General features: G+C 36.1%; 1 protein-coding gene across 36 annotated transcripts in view; it reads right to left on the bottom strand.

Annotated features, from left to right (window-relative positions):
• Ppfia2 (PTPRF interacting protein alpha 2) overlaps window positions 1–19,852 on the bottom strand; it is a 460,521-nt gene that overhangs the window by 125,654 nt on the left and 315,015 nt on the right. For all 36 annotated transcript variants that reach the window (XM_029482321.1, XM_029482324.1, XM_029482326.1 and 33 more), the window contains one exon: window positions 860–976. In XM_029482321.1, coding sequence (XP_029338181.1) covers window positions 860–976 — 117 coding nt within the window. The remainder of the gene's footprint in view (window positions 1–859; window positions 977–19,852) is intronic.

Here is a 19,852-nt window from a genome sequence, read left to right as displayed (position 1 = left end):
CAGTCGGAATTTAATGCTATTTGCTGTCATTCTGTCACTACTTTCTTAATCTCTGGGTTTTAGAACCTCTTGGCACTTGCAATTACACCAGTTTAGCTATCTGATTCATGTGGTCCTAAGGAGCTTAATGTCCAAAAATATAACAGGTTACAGCAAACTAGTAGATTCTCTTGAGTTTTAAGCCTAGTTTATGCAAATATTTAAGTAATTTTTGTCTAATTTAAGACCCACTTATAATTTATATTCCCTGTCTTATGCTAGAATCACAGGAACCATCTTTTGATGGTGGCCAAATAGACCACTGATATCCTTTTCCTGCATCTAAACTATATTGCAAAGAAAAACAGCTTCTTTCTAAAGGTGAATGAATGATTGGATGGATGAATGAATGAAACTGGATAGAGATCAATGACTTCCTGTATTTGATTTCACAATATTATCAGAAGTATGAATAAGATTATTGAGAAAAGAAAAAGAAATTAATTTCTAAATCAAAAAGATCACCAAGAGCATTTTTACTAACATGCTATATAAAATAACACTTATAAACTAAAATGTAGTGCCTTTTAAAAAAGTACCATGCAAAATACTTCATATGTAGTTAAAATTATATATTTTATGTACTTTTAATATATAAATTAAATTGTACAAATACTCAAATGAACAGCAATTAATAAAATGTCATGTGTATGTAATTACTACAAATCAAACACACTAAAATTTAAAATAAACAATCTGCAAACAAATAAAATGTCTCGTTAAAACACTGTGCACATACTATAGCTTTTTCATTACATTATTTTATCTTATCAAATGAATCAAGAAGTAAGCACTTGCATTTAAATTATGTGCATCATACCTTTTCATGAACTTTCTGGCCTGCTTCCATCCCTTCAAGATGCTCTGACTCTGTGGACCCCTCACTTGATACCATTTTCCTTTGAATATGAACATTTTGCTCACGCAAGGCAACAATCTGAAAAATAAAAGAATGCTTTCTTTAAAGGATAATTTACATTAATGTGGCTAATGGCTAATGAAGGTGGCTAAATGATTGAAATGCAGATATTAGATTTACCTGTATTATTATTTCAAAAATGCTGTTATATAATTTAGGTTGGCATTTTGAATAACACTTTGGCAAATTCAAAACATTACTCTTTCAAATTTAAAGTCACTGCAAATTTTACCTAAAGAATATATTTTCCAGTTTGACACACTCTGATTACCCTGCTAGAGTCCTGGGCACATCCAAGAAAAGTTAGTGGCTATTGCAAGCAGCCTACAGGGAAAAGATCTCCCACAAAGAAGAGGGACAATAGGGTCTCTATAGTACAGCAGCCTGCTGCTTACTAAAACTCTTAAGCAATTTTGAAAAAAAAATGAAGAATACAGTTTCTGATGCACAGTCACTAATTGCAAAATATTGCTTTTAAGTTGTGTTGTTATAAAAATTCTTGTTGTGTGTACTTTCAAATCATACAAGAAGTATACGCAAAAATATACACTGAAAAATAATTAATTATAGTTCCATTTATTTAATCTACAGAGATAGCCTGTAGCAAATCCATGAGCAGGACTTACATGACTTTATAGATGATCCATACTTATTTAAGTCTGACCCAGAGTGGTTATTTCAATGGTCATTTCTCTTCCAAATTTGCTTAATTAAAAAATAAGTCAGCAATAAATTCTTGTGATTCTCAGCTCAATTTTATGGCATGATATTCTAACAAAGAAATAGATTCACAAACAGCTCCAAATGTGATCCAACTAATAAGCTGAGAATAAAATATTATTATCATGTTTTCAAATGTTTTAAAATGTAACTACTTATATAAAATAATAAATATACATGATAGTTATAGTATAACTTCATGGAATTTTATTTTATTTTGTTTTTTATTTTATTTTTTTGAGGCTGAATCGAGTTTATGTTTTCCTAGTCTGCTTTTATACCATTCAAGGTATTTGAAAAAAAAAAATATGGTCAGTTCTCAGAACAAATACACCGTACTCAAACAAGGCAATAAACAAAGGGGATCTTTTTTATATTATGTTTTTTAATATTATGTTTATATGATATGACTAGATCCAGAACAAATTCATTTCTGTAATAGTTTTGTATGTTGTAAATACTGAATCCTACAACAGTATATAATATTAGAAGTCATTTGACCAAAGGATCATACAGAAAAAGAATCACCAAAGAAGAGGACAGCCAGAATCTGGGTATTCATGTATTACTTGTCAGTTCTTCAAGGGCTAGGATCTCCATGCTGTGTATATGAGTTCACATGATCTTCCATTTGGTCTTTAACATGTGAGTGTAGCATAGTATTGTCTTATGGAACACATTACTACATAACAAAGAACAATTATTTAAGTATTGTCTTATAGGGAAACAGTTATCACACTACTGATTTTTTAAATCTTTCTTAATTCATTGTACTATCCATGGTAAGAATCATTTTGCAAGAATGGATATACATGTAAGTGTCTGTGTTTGTGCTGTATACATACATAGTCATGTGTATGTGTGTGTGTGTGTATGTGCATTCATAGCTGAGTTTGAGCATTTTGAGGCCAGAGGTTGACATTGGGTGCATTACTTAATTTTCTCCACATTATCCATAGAAATAGTCTTTCACTGACCCTGGAACATATAAGTTTGACTCTGCTGGCTAGACTGAGCTCCAGGGATCCATATGCTTCTGCCTACCTAACACTCAACCACAACTCAGGACCATAGTTCCAGGCGCAGGCTATAACACTTTGGATTATGTGTGGACTTTGGGAATCCCAGTGCAAGTTCTCATGCATGTTAATCAGAGACTTTAGCAATGGAGCCATTTCCTTGGGTTTGAATTAATTTTGAATAATTTCTTTTATATCGGGTTACTCTATTTTTTTTGAAATAAAAGTGACATTGTGTCCTCAATTTATTTTCACACATCTAAACTTCTAACAAGTTCTCTTGCATATTATTTTGCTTACTCTTTAGAATCCTATGTTATGAAATGTGATCATATTTACTCTCTGAAACTCCCTAAATTTCTCCCCAAATGGCCTGCTCTCAGATTTATCTTATTTTGCCTTACTTGTCTCTTCTTTCTCTTCTTTCATTTTAGCTTTGTCATCCCTCTAGGTTCATCTGACCTGCTCCCATAAGGATGGACATGGGCCCATCCACCAGAGCAAGGAACTTACACTATTGGCAACAGATTCAATTTATGAAATTCTTAGGTAAATGGATTTATCTGGAGGATATCATCCTGAGTGAGGTAACCCAATCACAAAAGAAGTCACTTGATATGCATTCACTGATAAATGGATATTAGCCAAGAAACCTAGAATACCCAAGATCCAATTTCCAAAACACAAGAAAATTAAGAAGAAGGAAGACCAATGCATGAATACTTCATTCCTCCCTAGAATAGGGAACAAAATACCCATGGAAGGAGTTAAAGAGCAAAGTTTGGAGCTAAGATGAAAGGATGGACCAACCAGAGACTGCCCCACCCAGGGGCCTATCCCATAATCAGCCACCAAACACAGACACTATTGCATATGCCAGCAAGATTTTGCTAAAAGGATCCTGATATATCTGTCTTGTGTGAGGCTATGCCAGTGACAGGCAAATGAAGAAATGGATGCTCACAGTCATCTATAGAATGGAACACAGGTCCCCCACTGGAGGAGCTACAGAAAGTACCCAAGGAGCTGAAGGGGTCTGCAACCCTATAGGTCGAACAACAATATGAACTAATCAGTACTCCCAGAGCTCTTGTCACTAGCTGCATATGTAGCAGAAGATGGCTTAGTCGACCATCATTGGGAAGAGAGGCCCCTTGGTCTTGCATATTTTATATGCCCCTGTACAGGGAAACGCCAGGGCCAAGAAGTCAGAGTGAGTGGGTAGGGGAGAGGGTATAGGGAACTTTCAAGATAGCATTTGAAATGTAAATGAAGAAAATACCTAATAAAAAATTTAAAAAAGAAAATGGATTGGCCTGGAGAGATGGCTCAGGAATTCCTAGTGTTTGATACCCTTGAGGAAGACATAAACTCAATTTCAAGGACTCACATTGGACTCTTTAAAACAACCTATATCTCTAGTTCAAGGGTAATTGACCCCTTTTTTTGGCTTCTGTAGATAAGTGGCAGGCATGTGCTATACACATGTAAGTTCATACACTCATACACATAAAATATGAAAAACTCTAAAATCAAACTGCAGTTTTAATTTCCAGTATTTAGGTTGATTACCATTTATTTAGCAAAGCATATGAATTTCAAATATAACTTATGGCTTAAAACACCAAAAAAAAAAGACTATATGAAAGTGTAAAGAACAACTACCATACCCATGAATGCAATACTACTCTCTTTTTAAATAATTAATCAATCAATTAATACTATATCTCAATCATAGATTGCGTCTTGCCTCCACATTCCCCTCTCATACAGCCTCTCCCTCCATCCCCTATCTTCTTCTCATCTGAGAATGGGGGAGTCATGTTCCCCTCCTGATGCCATCCCACCCAGTCATGTCAAGTCATTCCAGGACTAGGTGCATTCTGTCCTGCTGAGGTCAGGCAAAGCAGCCCAGTTAGAGGAACAGGATCCCCAGACAGACTTCAAAGTCTGAGACAGCTCCAGCTTCAGTTTTTAAGGAACCTGCATGAAGACCAAGCTGTATTTCTGCTACCAATATCAGGACAGGACAGTTGCTAGGCCTAATCCTTGTGTGATATTTGGTTGAAGGTTCAGCCTCTGGGAGCCCCAAGAGTTTCTATCCCCACTACTTCCCTCTATCTTTCCCCCAACTCTTCTACAGGATTGCTTGAGCCTCTTCTAGTATTTGGCTGTGAGCCTGTGTGTCATTTTTAGTCAGCTACAGTGTGAAGCCTCTCAGAGGACAGTTGTGTTAGGCTCCTGTCTGCAAGCATGACATTAATAGTGTCAGGGATTGCTATTTCCCTCAGGATGGGTCTCAAGTTGGGTCAGCCATTGGTTACCCATTCCCCCAGTCTCTGCTCCATCTTTATCCATCCACTTCTTGTAAGTAGGACAAATTGTGGGCTGAAGATTTTTGTGGGTGAGAAGGATGACACTACTTTCAAATGTCATATATTTCAAGTTTTTCAAAAATATACATAACTTTGTTCGATGTAAGTCAACATTTTCAACAGCTACCATGAAAATCCTGATTTTAGATAAATCAAAATGTTAAAATAAGACAAAGAATTTAAATAATTTCAATCAGTAGTGTATAATTTTATAATTTTATTCTGTTCTGTTTCTGCAAATAACAAATTTCTATAGGGGGCTATGGGAGTGACCTTTTATCAAGTGATTTAATTATTGGAGTTAACAAGATGAGTCTTCCTTTTACATAAGAGAAAGCAAGACATTCTCTCCTACCAATTTAATTTTGGACTCTATACTCCCACTAACATGCCTAGAGGAGTGAGGACATTGCCTAAGAAATGTTTGTTGATTGAGATACTTCATGCATTTTAAGAAAAATTGCCCATTGCCTAAGAATTGGAGCTAAGAGATGACTAAGGAATCAACTAGAGACACACACCATAATGAAAATTAGCCAAAGCTTTCAAAACACTTCATGAGTTCTCTCCCTCATCAGAACACTGTTGGAAGGAATGCTACTTTGGAAGAACACTAAAGTAGGTCCATGCTACTCATTACTGAATAGCACCATTCCTTCCAAACACAATGAGTCCAATAGGAGGAAACAATTCTGTCAATCTCTCACTCCCTATCCATTTCTTGACAAGCTTCAGAAAATGCAGACTGCACACTGGGTGCAAACACTATATTAAACTATATTTTAAATCAGTGATAATGGTATTATTCGCTTTCAATAAATGATTAACACTGAGTTTTCTTAGGGATAAATGGTATCACTGAATAGCCTATGGAAACTATAAGGAGAGAAAAGTAGATTAAATGATTAGATGAGAAAAAAATCTTCCCTTCTGAATGAGACTGATTCTTTATTACAGAGCTTTTGAGAGAAAGAGGACCAAGTACCTCTTTGACTTTCCTCTTCTGCCATGCAGGAATTAAATGCTCACCATACCAACTTGGAAGAAGAGAAAACCATGAGGGGCTGCTTGACCTTTGACCTTCTAGTTTCCAAATGTATTCAAATACATCTTAGTCTTCATAAAATGGCCAATCTTTTTTTTTTTTTTTTGGTTTTTTTTTTCGAGACAGGGTTTCTCTGTATAGCCCTGGCTGTCCTGGAACTCACTTTGTAGACCAGGCTGGCCTCGAACTCAGAAATCTGCCTGCCTCTGCCTCCCGAGTGCTGGGATTAGAGGCGTGCACCACCATGCCCCCGGCTCTTTTTTTTTTTTTTTTTTTTTAAGTTTTTTTTTTTTTTTTTTTTAAGATTTATTTATTTATTATATGTAAGTACACTGTAGCTGTCTTCAGACACACCGGAAGAGTGTCCAGATCTCGTTACGGATGGTTGTGAGCCATCATGTGGTTGCTGGGATTTGAACTCCGGACCTTCAGAAGAGCAGTCGGGTGCTCTTACCGACTGAGCCATCTCACCAGCAAAATGGCCAATCTTACATTAGAACAGAGCAATGAAAGTAGGTTATGTAGTAGTTCCACGAATGGGATGTGGTTATATAAATACCTGAACATGTGGGAATAGTTTGGGTCTGGATAGAAGATGAAGAAATGTGACACTTTGAAGACTAGTTTAGAATAAAGCTTACACTATTGCAAATGAAACATGATGGCAAATTCTGGAGGCTCCAAAAGGAGAGGGTGATAGGGAACCTAGATCTTAGAGACCACTTGAATCATCTGAATCTGAATGCTGGTGCTAATAAAGTCTCTGGTAAGGTAATTTTAATGAACTTCATTAAATAGGGAGCAAGGTGTTCATTATGAGGCAGATTAATAGGCTTCTATCCTGGTCCTAGTGCTTTGTAAAGAGTAGAAGTAAGGAACTCCGTGTTGATATTTCATGGAAGAAATTTCCAAGCAAAATATTCAGTGTGTGGCATGGTTCTCCTTGACTAAGTAAAATGGAGATGAATTTTAGAATAATCCATAACCAAATGGTGAGAAATACAGTTGGAAGGCTTTTAGTGTGGCTGGATGCTCCAGTATACAGAGTCATTTGTGCTCAGATCCCATCCTGGAAAGCTATCATACAACATACACAGTTCCTGGAAAAGTCACAGAGATGGTTGCCCCATGCCTTGATTATCTAGCCTTTATAGCACTGTGGCACGGTGTGTGTCCAAGATAACACCCTCACATAGAGATTTAATGTTGTTTTTATTATTGGGTTTGAATTTACATAGGAAATTTTATTTTGGAATGGGAAACTTTCTAATCACCATGGCATTGTGAGTACAATTTACTTTTTAAATTTTTCATAGGCTCACAGCCAGAGGAAAATTTGCATTAGTATAAAATACATGTTTATGTTTCACATTTTCAATTACTAATATATTTATTTTAATACAGAGTTGTACTAGATAGATTATTCTTTTTGTTTTTATTATTTTTATTTATTCTTATCTCATACATTATTACTATATTTCCCCAGTTCTCCTCTCCTCCCACTCTTCTCTTTTCTTACCCCCATATCCACTACTTCTTCATTTCCCTTTCTAAAACATCAGGCATCCCAGGGTTATCAATTGAAAGCATAATAAGATACAGTAAGAAGTCATGCACTGCAGTCGCTACAGTTTTCTGAGAAGAGAGGACCTCAATTAAGAAATTGCCTCCCTAAAATCGGGCTATAGAGAAGCATGTAGGGCTTTTTTTTTTTTTTTTTTTTTTTTACACAGTAATTGATGGAAGAGGCCTAGCACATGGTGGGTGGTTTGTCCTCTGGGAAGAATTGTAGAGGGATTTTAAGCCAGCAACATGTCAAAGGGATCCCATCAAAAGACCTATATGATCCAGTCAGGAGGCAGACATGCCCTGGATTACAGTATTTTCTGGCTAGAATAGAGACAAGCTTTTTGTATTCACATTTAATCCCTAACAATGAGATAAGGCCACTTTGTAGAGAGAAACAGCAGTTTTTGAAAGTGATTTCTAATTGAGGAGCAACCAAACTGATAAATCAGAGAAGGATTTGTTAGAATAAGTCAGAGATAGGATATGCATAACTCACACAGGAACATCACAAGAAAGAAAGGCTGCTTAACAGTGGGATAGGGAGAGAAAGGTGATGTGTGGCTTGTATGTTGTATGGTACTTTTACTGGAACAGTTTGATTCAAAGACAGGTTGTAGATAGAACAAGCTTGGCACAGATAGAGACAGAATGAGTCAGAGAATGAGAGGGAACAAGAAGACTAGAATATTGTCAAAGTTAGTATGAGGCCAACAAGAGTAATTCAGGCAGAAGCAGAGAGAAACTTGATTGAATCAATCCTTAGTCAGCTTGGAAGATCAGATTGTATGGAGTCTAGAAGGCTCCAGGCCTAGGCCTAGGTATAATTAAGGAAATGATCTAGGTTCATCCCAAGCCATATATTCACACAGCTTCACTATGGCTCTTATCTCTTCATCTGAAGAAATAAAAGCTTCATTCACAAAGGCTAAGCAAGTCATGTGGTGCAAACCAGTATACAACACCCCACCATAGGCTCTGTATTAGCTCCTGCCTTCAGGTTTCTGCCTTGTTTGAGTTCCTGTCCTGATTTCCTTCTATAATAAATAGTACTGTGAAAATGTAAGCCAAATAAACTCTTTTCTCTCCAACTTGCTTTTTGGTCATGGAGTTTCATTATGTCAATAATAACCTAAGACAAGGGTTTCATAAACCTAAGCAGGCCTGCAAATAATTGGGTACCTGAGGATGTTTGAACTGCTTAACCTCTTGCTTATGTGTGCCTAGAGCTGAGGACTATGCACTATGCACCATCATACCAAGTCTTACCTGGCAGTGGGAATCTAACCCAGGGCATTGGGTATGCTAGGCAAACATTCTACTAACTAAGCCATATCCTCATCCCATCATCTGTATACAGTTTACATGATACTTCCAGGAGGTATGGAATGAAGGTCTTAAAGTCATAATGGGATGACTCATAATATTGGTTATATTGTAAAAACAATAATCTTGAATTGCATGGATTGTAGGACAACTTGAATAGTGCTATGATGTTAACATTTTTGTCAGCCCACAATACTTATGTTGAAGATTCATGATGAGAATATTAATTTATAAGCCTTTAGGAAGTGATCAAATGATGAAAATTCTGGTATCAAAAGTAGGATTGAAATCTTATCAGATGGGTTTAATGAAACAAGGTAGGCCATTTTTCCTCTTTGTGCCTTTTTACTGTGTGAGAGGAAAATGTTCCCAATCTTATTTGGAAACCAGACTGGACTGTCTCTTATTCCTTTTCCTTAACATTGTTCTCTTAGATTTTCCAGCATCCAGAATCATGACGAACAAATCTTTATTCTTAATAAACTACCCAGGCTTGGAGATTTTGTTATGAGCTAAGAAAAGATATGAGTAGGAAAATGCTACTATTTATATTTTGCTCCACAGATTGAATCTACTTTGCTATATTGCCTCACATAGTCTTGCATTTTCAGTAAAGTATTAAAAAGCCATAGCTAATACTCAGTCTAGTTGTGAGAAAGAAGCATGACCCCACCACACACACACACACACACACACACACACACACACAAACACACAAACACACACACACACAAACACACAAACACACACACACAAACACACAAACACACAAGTTCTGACATCCTCTCACTCTAGAATATTTTATAGATCATGTAGTTTAGACTCTTGTGTAGACAGATGTAGGGAACGTCTTCAAGATGTTATATAAATATAAGGCAATTAAATTTTATTCTGTCTCTAAATGATGTTAAAGCATTTTCAAGTATATTGTAGATTGGGTGATCAATGCATTAAGCATGGGGTATTTGGATTCTCAACTTGAAATAACTTTATATTAGATGAAAAGGTAAATTTCCAATAATATCTAAGAATTTAATATTTCCATAGTTTTCTAAAAATAGCACAAGAAAGGCCATATATACTAATCTAATTTTTATTTGATTTGTCCATATTTATGACTTTGAAAATTTCATTTATAGGCGATATTAGTAAGATTTTTCCCTATTCAGAAGGAAGACAAGTGTGAATTTTTAAATGTAACTCTAGTTAAAATACATTCTTAATTTAAAACTACTAGCATTAATAGTAGCTACCATAAATTAAACATTATGTGTCCTATAGAGGATATAAACATTTTAATAAATATATTCTTTAATAAACATATTCTTAATTAGATTTCCTATAGTGTTATAATTTTAGAGTTTTATTTTTGCTAATAAGGAAACTTGTAGAGTATGAATGCAAAAGCATACATCTATTTCTAGAGTAAGCATTATATCATAGCTAATTTTCCAATCTGTATATAATTATTTCAAAGTTTGAACCTTTTCTACATTTTTTGTTCATGATGTTGAATAACTAATAAAATGATTCCCTTTAAATGCAATCTAAATTCTTGCCTAGATCTGGACAATAGTTCTCTGTTCTGAGAGTAATGTATTTTACCTCGTTACTCCTGGCAAACAATTTGAAATACATATTTTGAAATGAGTTAGAAGATAAGATGTGTAGACTTTTTATTTTTTTAATTTTTTAATTTTTTCGAGACAGGGTTTCTCTGTGTAGCCCTGGCTGTCTTGGAGCTCATTCTGTAGACCAGGCTGGCCTTGAACTCAGAAATCCTCCTGCCTCTGCCTCCCAAGTGCTAGGATTAAAGGCATGTGCCACCACTGCCCAGCTTAGACTTCTTATAGGAAGAAAAATAATGCTGTTTACATTACTCAACTTTTTTTTTTATTTCTAATTTCTAGGTGGCCCCTAAAGCATTTAATCTTGAAATTTTCCCACCTATTTTTAAAAATTAACTTGCATCCACATGAACCCAGAGCTAATTCTACAGGGATTTTCATGCTCAGAGTTTAAAATTCATATTATTGTCCTCACCAATTTCACAACAATTTTCAGGCTGCATACCCATGTGATTAACAGTGATTCACCTCATCTATTTTTATTTCAAAATCCAAGAGTGAGACATAGGAACTCTCACCATATCAACACATAATTAGCTTCAAAATGGATCCATATTTTAAATCTAGCTGAATTCCACATTTATATAACACTGTGATGGCAATAAACAAAAACAAAATGAAAATCAGCAGACCAGTAGAGTACTCCTGATACAATGACTGTTTCAGTCTGGGCTGTTGTCTGCATTTGGAAAAACCCGATATGTTGAGTCTCATTCACACAGAATTTAAAATCCTAAGCAGTAACCATTTCAGTTTCTATCTTTGTTTTAGGGATTAAAAAAAAAGATTTATAAAAACCACATTAAGATTGTGTGAACACTTTTCAGTGATCTGCGCAGATTGATCAGTTTGCAGGCTCTATTCATTTTATAACGTTTCAGGAAGCATGGAAAGACGGTGAATACAAACTCTTCCTGTGATTGGCTGGAGATGAGAATACAAGCAGGCATGGGTATCCATTAAGTCAAGGAAAGGTTATTTTGTGAATGGCATATTCATCTTAATGAGGACTTGCACTTGATTGTCTTGAGTTTTGTTCATTTGCTCTACCTTTTCTCAGACTATAGATATTTATTTAAATGTTCTCTTACATTCACCTTTGGTTGGCCAGGCCCTATACTTCCTGGATAGATTAGCTTCAGTGCTAATCTTCAGAAGCACATTATCAGATGGGTTCTCGGCATCCTTTAAGGAGAAACAGTGTACCTAAAAAGTATGTGAAATTACCTACCTACTGCCAAGTTTACTAGGGAACTGCTTTCATTTAGATGTAAGAAACATAATAATTTTTGACCAAGAAATGCAGTTTTAGTATCTAATTGTCATAAACAAATAAATTTAAAATAAACACTTTTGAAGATTAGAAATGCATCTGCTTATTTTTTATGTGCATATTTGTGTGTGTATGTTGGGTACACTTGCTACTATCCCATTGTGCGGGTCAGAGGTCAGGTTGTGCGAGTCCGTTATCACCATCTGCCATGTGGATCCCAGGGATCAGATCAAACTCAAGTCATAGGATTGGCAGCCGCAGCCATCTTGCCATTCCTTAGAAACTTTAAAATGACACTGTACAAGCATTACGTTGTAAATAATTCCCCATTTGCTCTTCATTTTTGTTTAGTTTTAGGTTAAATCATTTCAATAGCAATAAAATGTCAGCTTTGTGCCCATTATGCAGTGGATGCTTATGATGACCACTTTCAATAATAGCCATTTTAAGAATAGCTGTATTTTTTTTAACACACATTGATAAAATTTCACATAAATTGAAATTTTCTACCAAACTGACTTGTTTGGTAAATTCACCTAATAATTACTTTAATCATAATTTCTCATTTTCTCGGTTACACTTTATTCTACTTTTGAAATAACTATCCATTATTTATACTAGAAATATAATTAAATACTGGGAATTTGTGAGAGGCCACATAAAAAACAATATAACAGAGGCTAGAAAGAAGACTCGGTGGTTAAAGAACATACTGCTTCCAGATGATGCAAATCAGTTGATGGTCCCTAATCTTAGGTAATTCTATCCCTGGATCTGACATGCTCTAGACCATTGCAGGCAGCAGATGCAAGCAAAACACTTATACATCATAGACATAAAACTGAATAAATCTGAAAAAGAAAAACACAAGATATCTAAGATTACCTAGAAAAATTAATAGCAGTTTTTTAGGGCACAGTAAAGAGTTTATTGTGAGTTCCCAGCTAGGAATGGCATGCAATGGGATTGGTAGTAAAAGCTGACGAAAGACATTCTTAGATGATGTTAAGTTCAAGAGTTAATTTAGAACATATGAGAGAAAATAAAACTGTAAGCGGCTTTCAAAAAGTAGAAGTGGTATGTAAACACACATTGTTACTTTACTTTTTGGTGATTTGCGACAGTATTGTACTACAGATAGGTAGCTACTTTCAGATTTGCCATGGTATTTCTGATTCTACATGTCAAGTACTGGGGTTGCAAGGATGTGGCACAACACCCAGCTAAAGAAACACTTAACATTATCTACTTAGCATTTCATGCAAAGAAGCCTCCACTTAAAATATAAATAAACAAGAAAACAAGCAATAGACTATTCATTGGGGGTAAATAAGAGAGACAGAGAAATTCATTTTACATCAATATAAAATTGAGTCGCATGTACACTGTAGAGACCCCAATGTTGAGTTCTGAGAAGGCTAGCTATCACAAAGCTAAAGGTTTTGAATTACATCAAGACATATTCTTAAATCTCCTAGAGGGTGTCCTGGCTAATAATTTATCACCTTTAAGAAGCATACAGCAACTTTTACAGAATGAACTTTGTGTCTAGCAGTGGGACTGAAAAATAGAACTGATTCGATGTCTTTATTTTTATAAAGTACTTCTTAGCAAGAAATGGGATCTTTCTTCAGCTACACTCCTCTGGAACATGCATGGATTGATCCTCTTGTTTTCTGAAGCTACAGAAGCTACAGAGAATAAGATACACTGAAGTGGTCTTGCCTTTAGCTAAGGACGCGAAGACAGCTGGTTATATATGAAACTTTCTCCTTCATGATAAAAAATGCAAAGAATCATTAATGAGGAGACCAAGCTAGTTAGAGAGAAACAGGAAAATGTCCAGTGGGTTCATAGGTTACTACTGTACAAGCAGAAGGCACATTCTGTGAATAAAATTCCCTGGCTTCAACAGTCTCAGAAAATATTTATCTTTAAATGATATGAATAAGAGTTCCTTTGAAATTTGCTCTTTTTTATGCTAGATACCATAAAACCCTGGCAACAAATATTGACTATAAATTAAAAAAATATATTTTACATAATTCTAATCTTGTCCTTATCTTCTGGTTATTCAACTGTGGCTAGTTTGCTGAGAGGAACTTTTGACAGATTAGAGTGAACCTTCTGTTTTATAACCAAACACGCTATAGTTCTACGAACAAATATTAGCATCTTGTAAAATGCCACATCCATGTCAATCTCTGTGATGATGGACTTACTCTTTACTGTCTTTCCCCTTTCAGGTTCATAAAATATGACCTCCTCAGGAAGGCATGGTAAACACTGTAAAAAGGCATTTTGGTTATTGTTTTGTTCTGTTTCCCAATCAAGGCAGACGTGGCAAAATAGCAGGCTGTGTTTTAGCACCATTCTTTTTAGCCCTATTGTAGCAAGTAAAAGAGTCTTAAGGGAAAGAAAGTGTTTCCCTGTGCTTGAGAACTGCTTGAGCGAAATATAAGGAGCAGAAACAATATCCATTAGTCATCACTGCATGTAAAAAGTAAGTCAGGGAGATGAAAGGGATTTATGCATGTAGTCTTTTCCTTAGAAATAACAAAAGCCTACTAAGCCCATTATTCTGAACAATTCCTTTTAAAGTAATCCATTTGCTTGAGTTCCAATGATAACTATTATGTGCTATGTGCATATGCATACATTTAAATTTTACCTTTATGTCATTGTGTGTTCACATGGCAAAATGTCACTAGGGGAATGGAACAGAGTGGTCTTAATGACCTTATTTAAAGCCAAAGAAGGAAAAAAAATCTCAGACAATGAGCAATAATCTCTTTTCCTATTGCCAAGAAATTGTCATCGATACAGTCCCATTTTGGCAGAGATTCCTTGGATCTTTCTTTTTCGAAAGAGCTTAAAGAATATTAACTATATTGTCCAGGACAACAGTGACATTCATACTATCATTTACCACTGTGATAGTTATCAATAGGTTCTTTTGTTATGAGAGTCATTTTCATTTTAAAGCATTAATGCATGAAGCAATTCAAACATTACAACATGTTTGTGAGATGGTTTTTATTATTATGTCTGAGGCAATGGAGGAAAGGCAAATAAGAAGGTTTTTCTTGCTCATGGAATGACAGAACCACTATGGGAGGAGAGCTAGTTACCCTGAACAGGAACGGCAGTTCTTGGTCTGTTTGTGCTTGTCACATTTCTCTTTTACAGCCCATTCTCTTCAAGGTAGCATATACTAACAGCAGTATTATATCAGATATATTGCACAGGATGCTGGGTTATACATATCATTTTCTTTTAATATACCCATGTTAAGTTTTGATTAGCCCTAACTATTCATTTATCTTTTCAAATTTTGTGTATTTCTACATTGTGTTTCTATTTTGACGTTGTGAACAAGCTAAAAATTGCTGTTTTATTTTTGAATGGTTAAAAAATAAAAGGTGATAATATTTTAGTAGATTAAAAATAACAAGTCCCTGTATCTCTTTCCATTGGCTTCTGGGGGGAGTCTCTCAGTGGATAGTTATGCTCCACCCTGCAGCCAATGGAAAGAGAACAGAAACCATTAGACAAACATTAAACGGAGCTCAGGGGATCTTATGGAAGAGTTGGGCATAGGACTGAGCAACCCGAAGTGGACAGGGACTTCAGAGGAAGACCAATGGAGTCAACTCACCTGGACACTTAGGGTTTCCCAGAGACTGAACCACCAACCAAAGAGCAACTATGGGACCTAGGCTCCTGCCCTGGGCATATGTAACAGATATGCAGCTTGGTCTTCATGTGGATCCCTTAATTACTGGAACAAGTTCTATCCCTGAATCTGTTGTCTGCCTGCCTGCCTGTGGATCTAGTCTCCTAACTGGGCAGCCTTGCCTTGTAGGGCCTCAGTGAGTGTCTAGTATTTCAATGACTTAATGTATAGGGGTCAAGGGGGATGGGGTGATAGTGTCAGGATGAGGAGGGAGGAGTGGGAGGAGGATCTACATAAAGGAATACCGAGAAAAGAGGGAAGCTGATACTGGGATGTAAAGTGATTAAATAAATAAATAAATATAAAATGATTTTAAAAAAATTAGTAAGATACTATATTTTTAGTAATACCAAATAACTTTCTTTTGGTTTTGTTTTGGTTTTGGTTTTGTTTTTTCAAGACAGGATTTCTCTGTATAGCCCTGGCTGTCCTGGAACTCACTTTGTAGACCAGGCTGGCCTCGAACTCAGAAATCTGCCTGCCTCTGAGTGCTGGGGTTAAAGGCGTGTGCCACCACACCCGGCTATATTTTGTTTTGTTTTGTTTTGTTTTGTTTTGTTTTGTTTTGTTTTGTTTTGTTTTGTTTTGTTTTGTTTTGTTTTGTTTTGTTTTGTTTTTTTGGTTATGACTTTCTTTTGGAACACAGCTAAAACTCATGAGTTTGCATATCATTTCAGTTGCTTTCATTCTGCAAGTGTCATAAGTGTTCTAGACTCATAGTGTCTAAAATGTAGGTTAGTATCAGAAAATATTTATGTTGTTTGAGCCAGTAATTCTTTTCCATTTCCTTTCAAAAACAAAAGAAAATAGCAAAACCCTACAAAACAAAATAAAACAGACAAAATGTCCATCATATAGATTGATGAAAGCATCATGATCCAAATGGACAAAGCTACAGAAATCAAAATGCCTGGTCTCAAGACATAATACAAAGCCAAATATCCCATTTCAAAGAGCTTTGTAATAGCATAAAAATCAACACATAGACAATACAGTTGAGTACAACTATATATATTCATACAAGAGTAATCAAATGATCCCAAACAAATAGGAAAGAAAAAAATATTTGAGAATGAGAATTCTCTTTAATCAATAGGGGAAAAAAAAGAATATCCACAGACAAAAGCGCAAACAAGAACTATTGTTAGAGGTCAAAGACTTAATTGTTATAGCTGAAACTATGTGTGAAATTACTGAAACACATTTGGAGGAGTAAATACTTTAAGATATTGGTATAAAAAATGACATTCTTGTTAGACTTCAATAGCAGTGATAACAAAAGCTAAACAGATGGGATTATGACAAACTAAAAAGTATACGTGCAGAAATATATCTCTCTGCAGCATTGGAGTGAGGAAATAAACGATACATCTGACAAGGTGTTAATAGGATGATTCATCAAAACCTAAATTAAGTCAATGACAAACACGCAATAATCCAATTGAAATGGATTAAGGATGATAACACATACGTTAAAAAAGTTAGAGATGTCTAACTAATATTTGAAATGGTGAACACTAGACATATTCTATGGGTGGTATAATGTAGGTGAAAATCACAAGAAGTTATTTCCACCTTGAGTAGAGGACTATAATTTAAAGACTGAAAACAATCTACTTTGGTGAGGATTAGAAAAAAGGAGAGCTTTTACACTACTGGTGAGAAGTTTAATTAGTATCACTTTGAAGAAATTAATATGCACTTTTCTTAAAATTCCCAAAATAAAACTACTATATATTTTACCCCTCCCTTGATTTTTCTATACAATGGAAAGAAATGAAATTGTCACATGAAAAAACACTTATTGTAGATATGGTTTCCGTATTCAAGGTATAGATTCAAATTAAATATTGAACAATGGATATATAGTTTAAAACATAGCATGTGTACAAAATGACACACTATTCAACTTTAAAAAGAAATAAGTAAAACCATGAAATTCTGTATTAACTATAATGTTGATGTATTTGAAGGATGTTCAGTGAAATAGTACATGCATAGAAAAACATACAAGAAATTCTCACTCAAAAATGATAATATAATAGCAATTGTGAATATATAATAGTGATTTACTTTAAAAGATTGTTAGTAGAGACTTAAATTTGTTAGGGTTTTATTGCTGTGAAAAGACACCATGACCAAGGCAAGTCTTATAAAAAACAACATTTAATTAGGGCTGGCTTACAGGTTCAGAGGTTCAGTCCATTACCATTAAAATGGGAGCATAGCAGCATCCAGGCAGGCATGGTGCAGGAGGAGCTGAGAGTTCTAAGTCTTCATCCAAAGGCTGTTAGTGGAAGACTGACTTCCAGGCAACTAGGGTGAGGATCTTGCCCACACCCACAGTGACACACCTACTCCAACCAGGTCATACATATTCACCAACAAGGCCACACCTCCAAACAGTGCCACTCCATGGTCCAAGAATATACAAGCCATCACATTCCACTCCCTGGCCCCCATAGACTTATTCAAACCCATGAGTCTATTGGGGGTGGTGGTGTCATACTTAAACATAGCATAATGCAAAATGCATTTAGTCCAACTTTCAAAGTCCTCATAGTCTATAGCAGTCTCAACAATGTTAAAAGTCCAAAGTTCAAGGTCTCTTCTGAGATTCATCCAATCACTTAACTGTAATCCTCAAAGTAAGGCAGGAAACCAGCTATGCAAATTCCAAACTCTGCATCTCCATGGCTGATGTCAAAGCAGCCTTCAGATCTCCACTCCTTTTTCATCTTAGTTGACTGCAACAAAATGCTTTCTCCTGGACTGGTTCTACTCCCTGTTAGCAGCTTTCCTCAGCATGTNTCCCATGGCTCTGGCATCTTTAACATCTTTGAGTCTCCAAGGCAATTTCAATGTTACAGCTTCTTGTTTCAGTGTCGAAGGTTCTACTTGACCTTTTGGGCTCCTTCTAAGGGCTGGCATCACTTCTCCAGCTCTGCCCTCTGTAGCACTCTTAAGTTCAGGTTGATCCACTCCACTATGGCTTCTGTTCTTGGTTATCATCTCATAGATACTGACATCTCCAATACAATGGGGTGTTCCACTCCAACTAGGCTTCACCAACAGCCTCTCATAGGCTCTCTTCAGGGTGCCAAGCCTNAAATNCTTTGCATGACCCCTTTAGTCCTGGGCCATCAACTACAGCTGAGGCTGCACCTTCACCAATGGCGTTCCATGGCCTCTCACAGTGCCAAGCCTCAGCTGCTCTTCATAACCCCTACATGCTTTCAAAACCAGTACCACCTTAGTGACTCTTTCCCATTATCAAGTACAGCTGCAGCGGGAGGTGCAACCTTGGCTATCTCTGGAACACAGCTTCTATATGCTCACAGAAAACACTTCCCAGAAGACTTCACCTCAGCAATGCTGGTCTCTTCTTAATCACTGCTAGTTTCTTAGCTCCAGCTAACTAGCATCAATTGTCCAAGTAGTCCCTTCTATTATTCACTCTAAAGCCAGAGTTATATGGCTAAAAATGCAGAGTTCTCTTGCTTGCAGGAGCTGGAATATGGCCCCCTTGTTCTATTACATTATCTCCAGCTTTCTGCTCTCCAACTCCTTCACTACCTAAGATTGACTGTTCTGGATCTTGCTCTGTAGATTGACCTTGAACACAGAGACCAGAATGCCTGTCTCCTGAGAATAAAGTTGTGTATCACCATGCCTGGATCTAAATTTAGCTGGGTAGGATCTTGCCACAAGGTCCCACTCCCTTAATCCGTTATCTCCTAGAACACAAGATTTTGCTCCATTTCACTTCCTGGTACCCCTTTAATACTCGAACCATATATTTTATATTTTTCCTTTCTAAGCTTGCTATGCTGGTTCAAACTTCTCTTCATAAGACTTAACCCTCGAACAAAGTCTCTGCTGGGCTTTATTGAAACTTCCTTTGTCAATACAACTAATCTGAGTCTCTTCACCTTAGCCTCTGGCAGACTTTTCAGACAAGGGCAAAAAGTAGCCACATTCTTCATCCAAATACCACAAAAACAGTCTTTATGCCACATTCTGAATTTCTCCTTTGAAATCTCTTGGGCCATGTCAACATAGTTCAAATCACTCCCAGCAACAAAGTGACACACCTACTCCAACCAGGTGTAGTTGTACTATAGGTGTACTCCAACACCTATTCCAACAAGGCCACACCTCCAAATGGTGCCATTCCCTGGTCCAAGAATATACAAACCATCACAA

The sequence above is a fragment of the Mus caroli genome, chromosome 10, assembly GCF_900094665.2.
Source record: "Mus caroli chromosome 10, CAROLI_EIJ_v1.1, whole genome shotgun sequence".
Taxonomy (NCBI): domain Eukaryota; kingdom Metazoa; phylum Chordata; class Mammalia; order Rodentia; family Muridae; genus Mus; species Mus caroli.
Note: the sequence above shows the minus strand (reverse complement) of the source record. Positions and strands in the feature narration are given on the sequence as shown.